A 20009-nucleotide genomic window follows, 5' to 3' on the forward strand; every position below is an offset into this window, starting at 1 on the left:
AAAAAGATCCGTCAAGTTGTAGAGCCAGCTAGCTTCCCTTCACCTTGGATTTCAAAGCACTTTTTGGATTTGGATTTTTGATTTGTTAAAAAATTTTCCCCTAGTCTTTGAATAGCTGGCGCCGGGACCCATGCCCACCTATGTCATTAACATGGTACCACTGGTTTTAACGATGCAGGTTTGACTAAGAAGGGAGACTGTAAGGTGGATGAATGACAAGACAATAATAATGAAAAATACATATTTATGGACCTCTACAAGCACTGATTGTTGATTTAGTGCAGTGTAATGGACACTAAAATTCTCAGATTTTCTTCAGCCATGTTAAGTAATTATTTTTTGATTCTTACATCAGAAGTTTTGAAAGTTTTTTTTTTTTCCATGCTTTGTAATGCCTGTTAAATTGTCACAGGATTACGTTTGTTTAGGCACATATAAAACGTTTATCTTCTTTTGGAAAGTAGCGTTCTGCTTTTAAAGCCTATGTCTGCAAGTAAAGCCAGCGGATGCGGAATGAGCCAACAGTAAACCGAGGCAGCTGGCCACTAGAGGGTGTTTATGGGTTATTTAGGTGCTGTGACGAAACCATCAGTCTGACTCGTGGGGACTTTCTTCTAAGTGGGCAACTTATTTGCAGGCATAACCGTTTTCCCAACAAACCTCACAGTCAGATTGCGTTCAACCTGACTCTAAGGTTCCGACAACACAGGCCCAACCACTTCTAACCCTAGCAGGACAGAGGATGGACAAGGCAAAGCTCAGCAGAGTGGAGCTGCGCTGTAGAGGAGCCACCCCTGCATGGAGCAGAGGGCATCCTGGGAATATCTCTGGGGATCTGAACTCCTCAGCCCACTGTTCCAGCTAATGAAATATCTTTAGTCAGGCCAGTTTCCGAGCAAACTAATGAAATCTGTAGGTCTAAGTCTGGAAACAATTTTGTCATGAGGATGTAAGTGTGGTTTTTGATAGGTTTAATTTAAATGGATGTTGGAATAACCTGGGGAACCCTGGGGCTAAGAGCTGCAACTTCATCTATTTGGTCCCATTAGAATACCCATCATAACTGCCTGGAGGAATCAGGAACATTCTCTCTGGCAGAGATGAGCTGAGGAAGGGCTATTCATCCGATGGCCAGGAGAAGAAGGGCTTACTGCTCCAGGACAGAGGTCAGCAAACTATGGTCATTCCTCCAGCGTTCTCCTTGACCTGGGAATCGTATTTTTAAAATAAGCAGCCATTTCAGGGCCACAGGAATCAGGACTTATTACAGTAAAGAAGAGAAGCTTGTTCCTTCCAGGGCTAGAACATTTTGTAGGTGACTTTTCAACTCTTAACCATGTGCTATTACGACATCATTGAAATTTAGTCAGGGTAAAGTCAAGACATTTAAATGGAACTATTTATTTCCTTAAAAATATAGCTTAACTTTCCCTCTCCAACCCTAGAAGGACTATTAGGAGGAAGGGAGACAAGATGACACGACTGTTCTTACAAATCCTAGGGGGCTGTTGTGAAGCATCCCTGGTGTCTGTCCAGTTCATGAAACCTCACATCCCTTTTTCCACCCAGACAGGTCTTTGCCCTCACAATGCTTCTTCCAGCCTTGCCTAAGGAGGAGAGGGAAGCAGGAACAACGGAGAAAAGCATGACAATCCAAATATTCTGAGGTTCAAACACCATAGACAATTAACCCATGTAACCCGTGGTGCCCAGGGTTCAGTGTCATTTGCTACTGAGATCCAAGGACTCCATCTTTTTGCCTTGTTAAGACTTTCCTCTCCCTGGTTTTCTCCTAGAGCCCATATTAGCCTCTGCAACAAGTAAGCAACTTTTATAAGGATGGGTCATTTTGTTAAACATCCACATCTCTGAAAATTTGGGATCCCCAAGTGAGTGACCTGATTAACAACGTTCACAAGAAACACAGCCGCAGAGATGACGGTGGGCGCCAGCTTAGCCATGTCTCATGCACAGCCTGGGGAAGTTTCCTGTCCATTTCTCATGCAACTGACATGGTCATTTTCCTCTCCCTGCCATAGACTTCCAAAACCTTATCCAAATCTAGAGCAAACTCGAGCTTTTTCCTCTGGTGTGTTGTCATCACGGATGCTCTCCAATTTACATGAGAAAGCATCTCTCTCTTCATTGTTTGGAACACGAAGGCAATTGTAAATTATTCTGACTCCTTACCACCTCTCCTCCCCATATACTAATCCCTTCTACCAGGTTCACTGCACATCCACACCCTAATAGAGGAGGATATAGACTAGGTCACATGAAAATCGCTGGACCACTCTGCATAGGTGAACTTGTCTCCATCCCCTGCAGCGTTGATGGATGGACACACTATAGGTTCCACCCACATCAGTTTGTCTCCCAAGGAAAGACTCTTACCAGTAGTTCATCCCATCTGTCTCTTTAACAATTTTCTTGGCACAGATAATTGCATCTGTGAGGTCATCAGTGATCAAGTCTGTAAGAGAGAGTAGAGGGTTAGCTGAGATTTTATTGTTGGAGCTGGGGAGGCCCGAATCAGATTTCCTTCACTTTTCTCACTGCTTTTGGAGCAGGCGGGTTGGAAGAACCATGAGCCGTATCCTTATTTTTGTTACACTTCTTCACAAATCAGAGAACTGTTTTTGTTTCTAGACCATCCACATCTTAAAGTTTCAGACTCCTTGATGTTTCAGAGGAATGGACCAGCCCTGAAAGGTTTTTGGAAATGTGTTTAGGGAAAACACAACAGGAAAATGTTTTTTATGTCCTAAAGAAACACACAAGTGAGAGAGGACAGTACAGTGTTTTCTTTACTTGTGTTAATTTGACATGGAACATCTCTTTATAGATAATTATTAAACTTTTGTCTATTGTAACTTTCTGGTTTGTGCAATAATTTTCTTTTTACCCAAGGTGTTTTTCACATGCAGAAATTTTTAAGTTTTATGTCAAATACATCAATCTTTGCCTTTGTTACTTTTTCTATGGCTTTCAGATGTAACAAATCTTTCAACTGAAAATGTGTTCATTGACATTGCTTCACCAGAAGTGGACTCAAAATCCTTCTCAACACAGAAAAAGGCAGATAAACAAAAAAAAGTCCAACATCATTTCTGTTGCAGGTTGGTTTCTCCAGAAGCAGTTGCTGAGATGGGTTTGGAGTGCAAGGTGTTTATTAGGGATCCACACCTGTAGAAGAAATGGGCAGAAGCAGGGCTGGGCAGGCGGAGACCATAGCTGTGATCTAGGCCCATCAAACCTCACCCCCTGGCCTTGAGCCTGTGGTGAATGTTGCCCATCAGAGTTGCCCAGGTTGGACCCCTCTGAGGCCCAGTTTTTATACCCCAGCTGCACTCACTCCCCGGGTTTGGCTGCCCACAGGACCTTAGGGAATGCAGCTCTTGACACCCGAGCAGGTGCCGGTAGACAGTGCGCAAATCACACAAATGCAGCTGGGACCAAATGTCCTTCCTTTGAGGGGAACCTGGGAAATCCACATCCACGCCCACCACAACCACCAATCCAAGACACAAAAACCCAAACCATTTGACAGAATTTCTATTTAACAACTGAGCAGAGATTTTGTAGGAATTGGGTAACGCTCGATATTGACAAGGGTGCAATGACATATGCACTCCTGAGTTCTTGCTGATGGAAGTGTAATGGATTCAACTTTTCTGGAAAGCAAATAAAGCTTTATTAGCTTATAAAAGTCTCTTGCCTTGTTTCTGGGAAGAGAATTATTTATAACAATAGCTATTGCTATTAGTTGACCTTTATGGAAAATGTACCCTATGTCCAGCACATATGAAGCCTCTTCATGCATTATCTCCCTCATACTACAGGACTACCGTAGCTACAGCCATTATCATCCCTGTAAACTGAGGTCACACACCCAGTAAGCGAGTCTGCCTTCAAACCTAAGGCTACTTCCTTCCAACAGAGCTACTGCAACAAGATTCCCGCCTATGCAACACCGTCTGCTAACAAAGTCGATAATAAAAGTATAAATACTTCATTAATTTTTCAAGTAATTATTATCCAAACTTAAGGGCTTGGTATCTAATACAAGTTCAGATTACTTAGAAACACTTTATTTCGTGTGCATACATTCCTGATGAGTGCTTGAGACACTGCGGTTTGTGATTGAACGTGGTTGGGGCCTGTTTCCTAGGAGAAGTGGGTTCTCTGGGGTCTCCAGGGATGGCAGGACACAGATTACACAGAGTAGGGAAGAAGCAGAGGGTACGCTGTTAGACCTGCCTCGGCGCAGCCCTGGGGCCAGTACGCAGAGAACAAAGCTCGCGTTTGCGGTGCGGCAGGTTGCCCGTCTGCAGATGCTGTGCACGGTTTGGTGGGAGGCGTAGGTACTGCAGGCCCGGGTCATACAGATCGTGGAAGGTGTTTGTCAATGTCTCACTTTGTTGCACAACTGAGAGGTTTTGCAAGTGCAAGTTGGACGTGAGTTTGAATTTCCTTAGGATAATGTGTTAAGCTAGGTCGGGGCCGGGGAATAAAGGACCTGGCACGGGGCTGAGATGTGAGAAACCCAGTGAAATTGCCACAGAGGGGCAGCAGAGGGGCAGAAATGAGCCCAGAGAGCAGGTATGTACCGGCACGCGAGCCAAGAATGGCTTCTGCTCCATTTACTTCAAATAGACAATTCTGTCCAGTCAGACACAGATAAGGAAAGGGTTAGGTTGAACATCAAAGCATCGTTCCATGGAATCATTTATTCTCCCCCATCCAACAAAAGAAAACAGCAACAATCTACACAAGAAGAACTCGTTCTTTTCAGGTAAAAGACTTTGAGTTCTACTGCAAAGTCTGTCTCTCCCCAGCCTAGTCCTGGCCCCCAATGGAAATACCGCTACCTTAACCCAGAATTTACATCTCCTCGTACTCTCTGAAGTGACAATGGCCAACTCAGATACCAGGCTGATATGAGAAATAGAGATTAATGTAAGTGGGCTAGCCTAGATACAGGGGGCAATGATGGTTTTCTTAAACATCTCTTATTTTAATGAGGACTAAGTTATTGGAGGGAAATAAAGATTGCTATTATATTATTATAGGTATGTGAGTTTGTGTATACATAGATATGTTTATATTTCTATATATGTATATATAACAAATATTATGTCCAAATAGTTTGGGAAGGCCGGCAGCAATCTGAGAAATATGGTTTGGTCTGGTACTAACGAGCACGTAGCTTCAGCAGGTGGGCGTGAGGTGCATGTATTCTGTACATGCATGAGGTGTCACCTACCTTGCACACACACTCTAATGCTAGCTTGTTTCTAGGTTCTCATGACGAATGTCCCTACTTCTGTAATCCATGGGACAGAATGACATTGTCCCTAAGTACAGCCTCTCTGGCCTGAGGCTGGGGGCGGCCGGTCATAGAGGGTGATTAGGGTATAAAACCAACATCCTGTTTTCTATTTTAAAGCTGTCCCTAAAAATCCCAGAATTTTGATGATGAGAAAGCAGATATGAGTGATCCTTCACCTCTAGCCACGAACCATGTAACATTTTAATTTCTGAGAATCCATGGTTGTCTTGCAGACACACGTTTACCCCAGGCTCCCTTAACTGGCACCACATTGGACAATCCTCAATCAGTAAACTGCCTGTAAAGCCAAGCACGGCCGCGAGTGGCAGATTTTCTCTCCTACTGTAAACAACTAGACAACTAGAGAAACATGTGATCATGATTTTCAGGCATTAGACAACAGGGAATGCAGAATCCTTGAGAGATAGAAACCAGACGAGGCTCACCTTGTGACTGCTGTGACTGTCTGCCCAGTGCCACTTTCCAGACCTTGAAGGTAAAACTCAGACAGGAGATGGCAGTCTACGTGGAGGAGACAGAGAGGAGAGGCTGAGACAGTTGGCATTTGTCGAGAGGGTCCCTGAGAGGAAGGAGTCACCAAAAGGAGTACGCCTGAGCTCTGCAGAGAGATGTCACTGAGTCTTTGGCTGAAGACCAAACCGGGCATGTCAAGGGTAAAACTCCATGAGACTAGTCAGAGAACTGTTGCGAGGGACCTCAACAATTGCAGGGATCAGCCAGGGCTGGGAGACATGATTTCAGACTGGCCAGAGGAGAGAGACTTTGCTGAACCTTAGGATATTCAAGAGAGGCTAAAAGGGAAATACTTTGAGAGTAAGGCTGAACTAGCCCTCCCATAATGACTGCTCTAGAACATCCCTGACCAGAACTAACTGCTTGCCAAGATGAACTTCAATAATCCTTAAAGGAAGACAACACAATCCAGACACTCAACAATGTAATACACATGCTGTCTAGTATCCAATAAAAAGCGATCACATGTACAAAGAAGTATGGAAATGTAACCCATAACCAGGAGAAAGATCAGTCAAAGGGAAGACCCAGAAGTGACAGAGTTGATTGAATTAGCAGACAAGAAACTTAAAACAATGCTTATAAATATGTTTATTGCTATCAAGGACTTACAGGAAAACATGAATCAAATGAGAGAAATGAAAGATATAAAATAATTACCTAGCACTGAAAAAATGCATTACCTGAAATGAAACATTCAGTTGGTGAATTTAATAGATTAGGCACTTCAGAAGAAAGATCAGAGAACTTGAACATAGAGTGGTGGAAACAATTGAAAAAGAAAAAACAAAGAAAGCGAAAAAGGCTGAAAAAAAAATGAAGAGCCTCAGTGACCTATAGGAAAACATTAAATGATCTAACACACGTGTTATTAGACTCCTAGAAGGAGAAATTAAAAAATTATCCACTCAGGGATCCAAAATGTTAGCGAATATCAAGCAAGATAAACACACAAAAACCAGACATTTGTGATCAGATTGCTGAAAATTGGTGACAAAGAGGAAATTGTAAAAAGGGGCTAGAGGAAAAAGGACACATTACCTACAGGGAGCCCGAGAAAATCAAGAGTCAACTCTATTATATGTGAAGTGGTATAATGTTTTTTGAAGGTAGAATGTGATGCATATTGTAAACCCTAGAGGAACCACTAAAAATAAAACAGAAGTACAGCTAATAAGCCAGTGGTGGAAATAAGAGAGAATACTGGAAAGATTCAATTAATCCAAAAGAAGGCAGGAAAAATAAATCAAGAATAGATGGATAGATCCCACAAATAGATGGTAGATTTTAAAGTAATCATATCAGCAATTACATTAAATATAAATGATCAAAATCAAGGTTCAGCAAACTATGTAGGACCCACAGGCCCACCCTCTGTTTTTGTAAATAAAGTTTTATTAGAACACAATCATGCCCATTCATTTACGTATTGTCTGTGACTGCTTTTGTGCTATGTGAAGTTGAATAGTTACAAAAGAGACTATAAGGCTCACAACACCTAAACTGTTTATTATCTGTCCCTTTCAGAAAAAGTTCCCTGGTCTAAACATTACTGTTGAAAAGCAGAAGTTGTTGGACTGGCTATAAAAGCAACACCCAATTATATGCTGTCTATGAGAAATTCACTATAAATGTAAACATATCAAAGGTATTAATGATAGTTTCTTTTTGAAGTTTTCATTTCCCAGCATAATCTCTGCTTTCAATAAGTTACTTTTATCTGGTTTTTGTTGTTGTTGGTGGTGGTGGTCTCATTCTTTCATGTCAGTGACACTCCTATGAAGTCTAATGCCCCTTAGTTATCTGCACTTATTTAGGAGAGGGACACTAAAAAGCTGATTAGGAGTTCTGTACACAGAGGTGGGGATTTTCAACTGTGCATCTCACTGTAGGGAGATCTAGCTAGTTTGTTCACTGGGAAGTCCCACTTCAGTTACTTCCTTTCCATCTGGCTGGATTCCCCAGAACAAGGTCTTCTCTTCTGGAGAGGCTAGGCTGGTTGCCAACATTCCAGGATCGGAGTGGAGGAAGGTGACTGGGACTACAGAAACTTAACTCCATGTTTAGTATGGAGCTCTCACACTCAAATGTTGGCAAGGTCTCTCAGTTGAGAGATGTTCTACTTATCCTGCCCAGGAGAGAGAGCCCCAGTATCCTGCCAGGGTTGAGGAGGAGCAGTCAATACATGAATAGAATCAGGAGGGGAATCAGCTGCTCCTTAACTGGATTTCCAACTGATCATCCTGTTGTCAACCTGCCTTCACTCCAGTTTCCAGAAGTAGCTGATGCTGCTAATTTCTGAGCCCTTTTGGGATCCTGTGGTTGCTTCTTGGCTTTCCCATGGTCAGTTTAAGATTCAGGATTTAGCAATTCTCTAATTGCTAAATTAGTCACCATTTGTCCTCTCACTTTCCAGCTTCTAACAATATACACATCCAACCACCATGTTTAACTAGAAGACTCTATTGGCAAGCTCATAGGAGATGCTAATGAGAGTGACCAAGAAGGGAAGGAGTTTAAAAGTCAAACCTGTAACAAAGTGAAGGTACTGAATGTTTGAGCCTCGGAGATAAGAATTGAAGATGAGAAATACCTACTAATTATTTTCAAACATTTAATAAGTTGCTGCGTATAAAATAGAGAAAATCTGTTTTGAATAAATCCAGAAGGAAAAACTAGCATTAATGGAATAAAGCTATAAGGACATGGATTTTGGCTCAACAAAAGAATGCTCTAAATTAAGGGTTGACCAACAATTGGTCAGGAGGTAGCGAGCATTCCATAGTATTGTAGGAGTAGGGACAACTTATTAGGTAAATTAACATAGTGTTCCATCATTCATACATTCACACTTATGTACTGATTATCTTGTATGTGTCCAAGAGAAATAAAAGTTTATTTCCTGCTCCTAAGGAATTTTATCACTCTTTGTCTTCACCCTTGCTCTTTTCCCTACATTCATTTAGTTAATGAATATTTCTTGAGCTCCAACAATGGCCAGGGACCATTCTAGGCACTGAGGGTACACCAGTGATCAAAACAGATAAAACTCCTGCCCTCACAGAGCTTACCTTCTAGAGGGGGAGCAAACAAGACAACCACTTACTTCACTCCATCCTTCTACCGTTGAGTGTCCCTTGCATATTCTTCTCCATACCACCAGCCATGACCATCATTCAGGTCTTTTTATCTGTCACTTAAATCGTCTCTTCTTTAATCTGTCTCACACCCAGCTTGCATATTAATTTTTCTGAAGCAATGTTGAATCAACTGACCTATTCTGATTTCCTAGTGCAGGCAGAAATCAGTGTATGCTCCTTAGCCTGGGTCCCAAGGTCCTCTGTGGTCAGGTAGTCATCAACCTCTACAACCACATGTCCTGTTATTTTTCATGCACCTTTTTGCTTTTTTGTTCTCCTTACCTGGAATCACATTTCTCTATCTTTGAATATCCAAATCTTACCTATCTTCCAAATCTTAGATAAAATATCATTATGTCTACAAAGCTTCCCATGACTTTATTAATAATATCTCTTTCCTTGGAAGCCCACACCTGTTTACAGTCATTTACCGAACTTCGTATAAGCACATATTCTCTTCCCTAACGCCAGAATTCGTGTTGGATGCGTCCTGCTATGCTCAGTTCTGTGCACACATATATTTCTCAAGTGATTGAAGTGAAAGACTTGGAAGTGAATTCTAGCGTCATTTCTGCTGTTTACAAAGTGCTATGTGAAGTGAATTTATTTGTCTCATTCTGTACAAAGAAACATAAACTGCATGTATTGAGTGAATTGCTCTGGAAAGCAGTTGGTGAACAGCTTTTTCCTTCTTAATGAATATATTTAACTTTTCTATGCATGGAAGGGTAGTAAGGTCATTTATCCAGGCCCCTGTTTTTGTGGTGGGCTTCATTAAAAACCACCCTAGAAGGGAAAAGTCATCTTTGGACCAGTAGGCCACAGGATCATGAGTGTCACCTTGGGGAACTCTTGAATAAGTTACTAGCCTGGTGCAGACCTACTGGCACCTCTGGACTCCGAATTTTGGTTAAAGCAGAAGGTGTGTGGATATTCCATGATCAACTTCCCCGTCTATCCCTACGGATAATATCTGTAGAGTCAAAAGCATACCTGAGCAGGCCACATGACAGTGGTTTTTCTCTTGCAGCTTCGCACGTCTGCACCACGTGTAACTGTTTATCTTAAAAATGCCATAGTCGGTGCTCCCGTCCTGCAGGTCAGTCTGAGCAGTGGTGTTGTAGTGGCTCTCGTAGTAGGCCATGCAGATCCCTAGAGGGAGAAAAAGCCAGAAATGTGAGGGGAAAAAAAAGCATTTTTTTCTCCAACCCTGCTCTGAGGGGGAGAGTTCCCTTATACATGTTAAGGGAACATGCTCTGCTCCCAACAAAGTTTGGGGAGGGTCAGGGCTGGTAGTGCACCCGAGTGGCACAGGATGGGCAGGGTGGCACACATAGTCAGTGGCTGAGTTTGGACTAGACTAAACGTCAGGTCTGCCCCCTACACTGTCAGCAAGAATGGTGGTGTTTTCCCCTTCCCTTGCTGGTGTCACTTGTACAGGACTCCAAGAGTGAGGACAAGAGGGGCAGGGAGGAGGAGAGAAGCCCCCGAGAGCAGCAGTTGAGGACATGTGAACAGCCAGCAGCCGTCCCTGTTGGGCAGAGCATGGACAGGCTGGGAGCAAACAGAAATGAGTGTGGATGGGGCCTTTGACATCTCAAGGGAAGAAAGAGAACAGGAAGGGAGAAATCTCACAGTTTCCAAGACTAAAGCCCCGGTAATTGTCCAGGCCAGCCCTCGAAAATATTTTTGCCAGTTTACAGCGAGTGTAGATTTTGGGTTCAACGACTGTGATCAGGCAGCCCATCAGGGCCAAAGTACCAGCAGCCTTCATCCCCAGGCCTGTTGAAGGCAGAACCTGTCAAAAATGAGAGACCACATCAGACAGCCCTGCTTTGTCCTGATTCCTGAGACTAAGTCTATCGCCAATGAGAACTTCGAAATCTGCCAGCCTAGATGTTTCCTGTCACTTGTGAACATTCAGAGCCAGCATCAGGGAAAAACCAAGGGCAGTGAGTACACAGTACAGGGAAAGGGTGAGTGCAGGCTCTCTAACCCTTTCTACATGGTTACTTTCAAGTAAATGCTATGTTCCTGGGACCAGGCGTGCAAAGAAATTAACCCTCAATTGACGTCCAGATGAACCACAGAGTGTGAAGCATTTCTAGGATTCCCATTTTAACTCTATGAAACAAAACAAAACAAAACAAAAAATAGAATACCAAGAGGTAACCATTCCCTATGTGCGTGGAAACAGACACCTGTTTCAGCCAGAGATGAAATATACATGGGTCTACGTGGACCACTTTGAGATTTATTGTTGGAGGTTTATTAAAGGGAGAAGATTTAGCACCTTATCCTTCTTCCTTTCTCTTTCCTTGGTACTTTTCCAAATGTGGGAATGTTGCTTCAAAAATATCAGTGTTACATTGCAAATGCAATGTTTTTTGGGTTTCTTCCATCACTGTTTCATGGGCCTTCCTAAAAGTCTGGTGTCGGCTGAGGAGCAAGACGGGGTGGATGACTGTGGGTCAAAAAGAGGAGGAAAGTGCTGGCGGTGGGAGTGGAGAGGGCGTAAAGAGACCCCACAGAATTATTTAAAATGGGAGTAGGATCAAGAGGTCCATGCCCCATTGGCTACTGGTTTTTCAGAAGTGATTCCTCTCTTGAAGAAATCTGTCTTCCCCAAATAGAACAACCTTGCTGGGATGAGGGTGGAGTGAAATTTCTGAATACTGTTCCTCACACTGAACCTGATATTCATACATATTTTCATCCAGTATCATTTTCTTTATCTGCCTAGAAATTTCTAGAGTTGTTAATTTCTCCTCGTGGAGCTAAGTTTTCCAACTGAGAGGTGAGGCTAAAAACAGGGCTGAGTATTCAGCAAGGCCAGAGGGAGAATCATTATGGGGGCTTTAAAGTAATTAAGCAATAAGGTGACTACATCTCAGATGGGGTATCTAGAATACATACCGGTGGGTAGCAAGGGTCATTAACTAGGTCTGCTTTTGTAAGTAAAGTTTTATTGGCACATAGCCACGCCCATTCAGTAATATATTGTATATGGCTGCTTTTTCCAGTTGAGTGTTGTGTTAGAGACTGTATTGACCACGAAGTCTAAAATATTTATTATCTGGCCCTTTATAGCAAAAGTCCCTGGGGTATAGCAGTGAGCTATAACCTAGCATTGTGCCAGGCACTGAGAAGGAGACCAACGAGGTTTATGACACAGAGCTTACAAATTCAGATGGTTCCCACCCCTTGTCTTAGAATCTCACTGGTCTCAAACAAATCAAAATAAAACAAAACCCCACAGCAGTGCTGGCCCCAAGTACAAAGTTCCACATCCTTCAAGCCAGGGGTTGCCATTGCTGATCCTTTGGGACAGTGGCTTCATTAGAGTAATTTAGGTCTTACTAAAAAGGTAGCTGCCTCACAGACACCCCTCAGGTGATTCTGGCGGAGAAACACTTCTACTTACTCAATTAGTGATCGGCAGCTCACAGGAGCTTCCTGGAGCCCATGAAGCCATTCCTGATTCTTACAAGGCACAAGTGATCTTGGCCTCAACCAAGGACCTTTCTTTAGAGCTTTAGAGAAAGAAGAATTCTTAGCTCTTCTGTCTCCAACTGTCTAGAGATTCTAGAATTCTATTTCTTGGGACTTAGGTGGTAACTACATTTTGGAACTGTCTACTTCTCCTTTCTACTTCTTCCTCACTACTCGACTGCACTGGGGCCTCCCATTCCAGTGAGAGCTTGTTTCTAAAGCAGCAGTCTCTAAACTTTATCACAAATCCCATCGGTAAAGGAAATTAAGTGTGTATTCCCAGTAGGTGTACACTGAATTATAAATCACACTCATGCTCTTCTGTATTAATACGTGATGTAAATTATAAACATAACAAAACTAAAATTTGGAAGAGGGTGAGACAGAGGTTAAATTACCATTCAACACTTGTATTAACAGCACAAAATATCTTTCTCTAATTGAATTGTTATTATTAATAAAATATTTTTAGTGAGAGCAGAAAGATTGAATGGGATTCATCAGATTTGAAAACTTTGGTTTAATGCTCAGTGGATCGATAACTAAAGGGCTAGTTTCAAGTTCCATTTATTTCCATGCTCAGATTTAATGATATTTGAAATTAATTCTCGTCGTGGTATGCAGATCTAAGGAAAAGAAATTCTTGTTGGCTGCACATAATAATCATTATATTCTTTTCTTAAATTCTATATGCCAATGAATTAAAGATTTTATTGAAATTTACCTAGTACAATTTTACTTTTCCAGTTATCAATCTTTGCTTTTGTAACTTAATTAGAAATAATCAGAGTTTTCTATTTTTAATAAATGGCCTTGAAACCTATCCTTTTCTTTTGGAAGATTTTAGAAGAGGTTGGGAAGTATTTCTAAGATTTTAGAAGTGTGCAGATATGAGACAATTTTGAGTACCAAATCTCAAAATTCCAAAAACATAACTAGGATAGTAAAAAATTCTCTTTCCTGCCCTCTCAATCAAGCACTAGTTTTCTTTCCTACAGGCAACAAATGATACGACTATGTCTTCCAGAAATGTGATACATACACACACGTATGAATATAGTCTTTGATTTTTCTTCTTAAACTAGTCCTGTACCTTACTTTTAAAACTTGATAATATATTTTAAGGATCTATTTTTATGACTGTGCTGTATTGCAGTGTGATGTAACATATTAAGTCGATGCACATTTAAATTGTTTCATTCTTGTATTATAAACATATTAAACTAAGTAATCTCACACATATGTTACCTGCATATTTGTAAAAATATCTGTAGGATAAATTCCTAGAAGTGGAATTGCTGAGTTTTAGAGTGCTTTTGTAATTTTGCTAGACATTGCCAAATTGCCTTTCACGTGGGCCTGTACCAGGAAGATAAGGCTCTTTCCCCTCTGCCTGGCCAGCAATGGCGTTATTAGACTTTTTAATCTTTGCCCATCTGAGAGGTGAGAAATGGTTTCTTAATACAGTTTCAATTTATATTTCCTTTCATACATTCAGGAGCCATCTGTGGATCTTTTTCTGTGAACTGTCTCTAATATAAAAAATATTATAGGTTTGGTCTTCAAACATCTTTTTCAACTTCCTTTGAATTAAGGATTTTACTAATCAGTGAGAAAATCAAGGTAGATTGTGCCTTTTTCTTTCTTCAAAAATATGTGTTTAGCAAGTTTGTGAGATATAAAGTAAATACACAAAAGTCAGTCATAGTCTTATATACCACCAATACAAAATAGAATTTGACATTATAAAATACTTTTAAAAATAGCACAAAAACGAAGTCCTTAAGTTTAACTCTAACGAAATATATGCAGGACCTATATGCTGACAACTATAACAAATGAAAATATCAAGAGGATCTAAGTAAATGGAAAGATACTCCATGTTCATGGATTTGAAGGCTCAGTATTATAAGATTTGATTGACAGATTCAATGGAATCACAAACAAAAACTGAGAAAGTTGTTTTGAAATGTTAATAAGATGATTCTAAAATTTTTATGGAAAGGTAAAGGGACTGAATACCCAAAACTATCCTGAAAAAGAACAAAGTTGAAGGACCTTGGAACCTGGTTTGAAGACTTCATATAACACTGCGGTAATCAATACAGTAGGGTTTTGGTGGAAAGATAAGACACATAGAACAATAAAACAGAATAGAGAGCCCAGAAATAGACTCACAAAAACATAGTCAACTGAATTTTTACGAAGATGTAAATGCAATTAAAAGGAAAAATGAGTTTTTTCAACAAATGCTACTGGAATGATTGGGTGTATATTTGCAAAACAAACAAACAAACAAAAGTGCACCACCAATAAAACAATAAAAATAAAACAGGTACGTTGAAGGACACATACAGAAGAATTCTAAATAATCTTTGTAGATAATCCCTTGTCCAGGAAATGGAGCTTAATTCTCTTCCTTTTGAGTAGGGGCTGGATTTAGTGACTTGCTTCCAACAGAGAGAGTATGGAAAGGGGAAAAAAAGTGACTTTATAGTAGAGAAACCTGGAAGACCCCAACTTAGCCAGTGATGAAGGTTGATCTCATCAGTCAAGAGTCATGTTCTGTAGCCCCTGACGTGATGTGATGAGAAGGGCACTTACCTCTGTGGTTTTCTCCCCTGGCATCCACCATCCCAGTCCAATCATAAGATAAGTCAAAACCCCGACGAAGGACATTCTACAAAATACCTGACCAGAACTCTTTAAATGTATCAAAGTCATGAAAAACTAGATGAGACATTGTTACAGACCAGAAGAGGTGAAGAAGATACAATGATTCGATCTAATGTGCTGTGGATAGGTCCCATGTTAGTGTCAAGGACCTGGGTAAAGGGAAGATAGAGAGAAATATAAATTTAGTCTAAAAGTTCTAAATAAATAAATCTAAAGTTAAAAATATCTGCTCGTTTGCATAACTCTCATAGCCGCTTATAAAGTTGAGCAAACGTGAAACACTTGTGTGATATGGTGCTTTACAATAAGGAGTATCTATTTGGTCTTCACCCCAGTTTCTTGGAAACATCCTAAATAATAAGAGTGAGAAAGGTGTCTGATATTCATAACAAACCCCTTTCAACCACACCTGAGTTTGTGTTAATGATATGACTGTCAGAGCATCTAAGGATAGGGGCTGGTCACCAGGGGAAACAACCATGTGATCAGAGGGTTGGAACTTTCAGTTCCATCCCCTCGCCTCACCCCTGGCCTCCAGGGAGGGGAGAGGGGCTGGAGGTTGAGTCCAGTCCCCAGTGGCCGGTGATTTAATCAATCGTGTCTATGTAATGAAACCACAATAAAAACCCAAAAGGAGGGGCTCAGAGAGCTTCCAGGTTGGTGAACCAGAACATATCCACACGCTGGGGGGCTGGTACCTCCTACACTCGACCCAGACAGAAACTCCTGTGTTCAGGACGCTTCCAGGCCTGACCCTGTGGATGTCTTCATCTGACTGTTCCTTCGTAACCTTTAATGGCCTTTGTAATATACTGATCATCTAGTAAGTAAACTGTTCACCTGAGTTCTGTGAGCCCCTCTGGCCAATGAATCAAACCAGAAGAGGGGACTGTGGAAGCCTCCAAATCATAGCCTGCTGGTCGGAAGCACAAGGATCAACCTGGATTTGTGATCGGCCGTCTTGGGGGGCCGAGCCCTTGCCCTGTGGGATCTGATGGCTGCGTCTCCATGGACATAGTGTCGGGACTGAGTTAAATTACAGGACACTCAGTCAGTGTCCATTGAGAATTGAGGAACTGCTTGGTGGTGCTGGGAAAACACACAGACTCAATGGACTTGCTTATGGTAAAATAATAAGGAAAAGGGATAAAACAATGAAAACAATGCTTTGGTTCATCTTTTTTTTTTTTTACCATGCGTGTTTGTTTATGTTTACAGTTTTCTCTGCCATTTTTATGAGTAGAAGAACCTGGAAAGTTAAGAATGCAAGGTCTGGAATCAGACTGCCAGGGTCTGAACGTTTGCCCTGGCCAACTACGAATGGTTACTTTAACTTCTCTGTGCTTCAGCGGCGCCTTCTGTAAAACGGGATGATAACAGTACTTTCTTCAACAGAGTAGCTACTTGGTAGCCCAAGTGAAGGTGATACGTGTAAGCTGTTAGAATAGTGCCTGCTACGTAACAAGAGCCTCCACACACGCTGGTTACTACCGTCATCCATGGAGATGACCGCTGTGGCTCTTTTCATGACCACGGTGAAGAAAATGAAGTCTTAGGTCAAAGCAGCAGGCAGGTTGGGTAGCGATTTTGATGAAGAAACATGAGACCACTCTCAATAAAGATTCATTCATTGGAAGGGTCTGGAGAATTTTCAAGTTAGAGTTCTCAGTGCAGCACGTTGGGAGATCTGAAAACGTTCTGTAAGTGATTGTACAGGGAGGGTATTCACGTGCATTCTTTCTTTACAGGGTTTCTAAATGTGACCAGATCCCCAAAGGAACCTGGGGCTTCCAACATATTAGGAACTGCTGCTTTTGAGCCTGCTCCGCGGAGGTTAGACGGCTCACCCCCTGGAGCCCTCTGCCCTGCCTCGAGGGACCTGCTCGGATAGGACACGAAGCTTCTGTGGTCTTTCATGCCACACCAATCTTGCCCTGGCTTAATGTTTTGCCTTCTTAATGTTTTTATTCCTTGACATTTTTGACATTTGCAGAATACATAATGAAACATCTCCGGTGTTCCAAACACTCCCAGGTCCTTCAGGCATGGTTCAGGACCATAGGGTAACATTGATTACTCCATGAAACACACACTAACTAAACTTTGTGGCAGTCATTCGTGCTCTGATCTTGGGAGAATCTGTGTGTGTGTGTGTGTGTGTTAGTGTTTAGTCCTTTCCATCAAATTCCTGCTACCTTTTCCCCCCACAAATGCCCACCTATTGGTAGACCTTTTTCTTTGCCATCATCTTTGCAAATCTTCCCCATTTTCACTTTCAGATGTCAGCGTGTCGTGTTATCTCCATTTCTAATTTTTTTGAAGTCCAAGATAAATGCAGAAAAAACTTGCACTGTGGCTGAACTCTCCTTCACTTCTTGAGAGGAAAATGTCTGTGTGGCATGACTTTTTCCATCATTTAATCCAACTGTTGCACTCGCAGAATACGAAAACTCAGAACCCTCGCAGGTCCCTGCCAAAGGCAAAATAGATGCTCCTGGGCCAGATGACTGGGGAATGAGGTCCCCACCAAACTACCTCTAGCCTTGAATGTGTCCCCCCAAAAGGAGGGCCCCAACTCTGCTGGAGTCCCGACTGCGTTGCCACTTTTAAGTGGGAAGGAAGTTCTATGGGAATAAAATCCTGATTCCCTTGCTGTCATTTGTTTATTGTATCCGAGGTTTGCAGTAATTCGTAAGCATGTGTTTAAAATTCCACCTAACGTGTATCTCCGTTCTCGACGCTGGCAGACTCCAACGGTGAGAACTGAATCGTCTGGTGACCTTTCCGATTTCTGAATTTAGATTCAGAAAAAATCCCAATAACGAATCTGGATTCTTGAAGTTTACAATGAAAGACAAACTATTTATAAACAAATAATAAAACCAATCAAAATGAGATATTTTTTTCAACCAGAAAGACACTCTAGAAATGTTATAGTCTAGTACTGTCTTTGGTTAGAAAGATGCGGCTTGAAGCGTTACCTTGCTGCATTTTAACGTGTAGCACAGTTTCTCTCCAAGTGAGCATTCAGTAAGTGCCTGTTGAATGAATCTTTGTGATTAAGTGACTTTGCTATAAGAAAAAGTTTCCTGGTGCCTGGCCCTACCTAGTCAGAGCTTAATAAATATTGAGTTAATAGGACATACCTATGGAAACTCACTGTAAAAGCCAATCATAACGAACAACCATTTAACCCAGAGATGCAGCTTTCCACAAACCAGCTAATATCGCCAACAACAACTGGAGTCATCACTCTCCCTTCTGAGCACAGCAATCATCTGGCAGAATTCTAAGCAAGAATTATTTACATAATCATGGCTGTTGCCCAATATCCTTTATTCAGTTAATCGGGGAGTATACTTGTGTTCACAGTGGCTGACCTGGATTAAGGGCCTGCTGCACCTTTTAGAAATTGTTATTTCTTTTACCATCTCCTAGAACCCTTGGCCCGCCCCCCACCCCAAGCCCTGAGTGCTCAGAAGGCCGGCCCCCGTCTCTGCTCACCTCCCTTCATTAAGCAGTGGATCCTCAGCCTGTTTCCATAAGGTACTGCCACCGGGCCAGGGCCTCACGTTATAGCTGCTCCCGTGTACCCACGGCCCAGGATTTTACACTTTGCCTTCCACAGTTTAATGTCTTTTGATGAAAAGATACCACTGCTTGCGAATCTGGATGGGTTTTCACGGCAGAGTTTGCACCACTAATGAGTTTGTTTAAGAAAAGTCGAGGATCCAAGATTTCATGGCAATTCCATTTGCTGACCCAGATGTGGTAATAATATTTGATATGAACTCAAGCAAGCGTTCCACGGATGTTAAAAATCATGGGCACTTCCAAGCGGTTATTATTTCTAATTTCATTTGGGGGTTTGGGGAAACCCTTGATCCTTTATATTTTTCCTTTGACTGGTAACCTGGTTTGTGGAGTATCTGAACCTCCTGTCTCTGGTTTCTGCACACAATCCATGCACTTTCCTGGTGATTAACATCTCCATTAGCTACTGGGAAAAGGTAGGCACAGGCCCATTTTGTTTTGAAGGCAGCTCTTGCAAAAGATTTCAAAGGAGGAGATGCTAAAATGATTGGTAAAAATGAGGTTGAGGTTTCTGTGGATTTAAACTAGTTATGCCTTTCCTGTGTCCTGCTAGAAAGAATAATCATATTTAATTTGGTTTCTGGAGCTGAGAGAGCAGCGACTGGCTTTGGGATGATTATGGGTTCTTTAGGGAGATTAATTAAAGATACTTACTTGGGCCAAGCGAGAATCTGGTCCTGCGTTATGTGTTAAAGACACTCCTGTAACTAATTGCACATAAAAGATGAGTATGCACTTTTATCTATTAAAAATTCTCACAACTTAAATTTTTTCCCTTTTCAAGAAATAGTGTAACCGTATTGCAAAACAATACTTCTCACTTTCGATGATGCAGGTTTCTTTATTCCCCCAAAGAATTGCTTGGAGATAATACGATTTCTGTGATTATGCATATCCACTTTCAGTATAAAGCAGAGGCTGGAGGTATTTGGTCAAGAATTTTGCAGCATTTGGAAAGCCTGCACCTTTTAAAATGTAAGAATGTTTGGAAACGCAGACTCTACTTGGCTTAGAAAATCCAAGGACTAAATTTGTACATCACCTCCTCCGCTTTCTGCAGCTGGGCACATCAGACACGTGATTCTGCCAGAGAGCAGAGCTGGCAACAGGCTCGGTTTCCATAACCTCAGGGCAAGGTGAGGAAGCGTGGCCCCTGAACCCGCCCCAGAATGTGAAATGGAAAATCTAATCACCCCTGCCCCTGAAGAAAATAGGCAGAGCACAGAGAATCATTGCCCGGA

General features: G+C 41.7%; 1 protein-coding gene across 1 annotated transcript; it reads right to left on the bottom strand.

The window, feature by feature from the left end:
- Positions 1-1537: 1537 nt before the first annotated feature.
- Positions 1538-10780, bottom strand: LOC132504433 (lysozyme-like protein 1). Its single transcript, XM_060121817.1, has 4 exons — positions 10642-10780; positions 10000-10158; positions 2395-2473; positions 1538-1607 (listed from the first exon to the last, which is right to left on the bottom strand). The coding sequence occupies exons 1-4, from the start codon at positions 10778-10780 to the stop codon at positions 1538-1540; spliced, it is 447 nt and encodes a 148-aa protein (XP_059977800.1).
- Between the last annotated feature and the right edge of the window lie 9229 nt (positions 10781-20009).

This window comes from Lagenorhynchus albirostris, chromosome 1 (assembly GCF_949774975.1).
Source record: "Lagenorhynchus albirostris chromosome 1, mLagAlb1.1, whole genome shotgun sequence".
In the NCBI taxonomy this organism is placed as follows: domain Eukaryota; kingdom Metazoa; phylum Chordata; class Mammalia; order Artiodactyla; family Delphinidae; genus Lagenorhynchus; species Lagenorhynchus albirostris.

Excerpts from the sequence above, each read along its gene's own strand:
- LOC132504433 (XM_060121817.1), bottom strand. The coding sequence starts at position 10,780 with ATGAAGGCTGCTGGTACTTTGGCCCTGATGGGCTGCCTGATCACAGTC. Across the intron at positions 10,159-10,641 it reads GGGCTTTAGTCTTGGAAACT|GGATCTGCATGGCCTACTAC; the intron begins GTGAGATTTCTC and ends TTCTCCCTCTAG. Across the intron at positions 1,608-2,394 it reads ACAGATGGGATGAACTACTG|GCAAGGCTGGAAGAAGCATT; the intron begins GTAAGAGTCTTT and ends TCTCCTCCTTAG.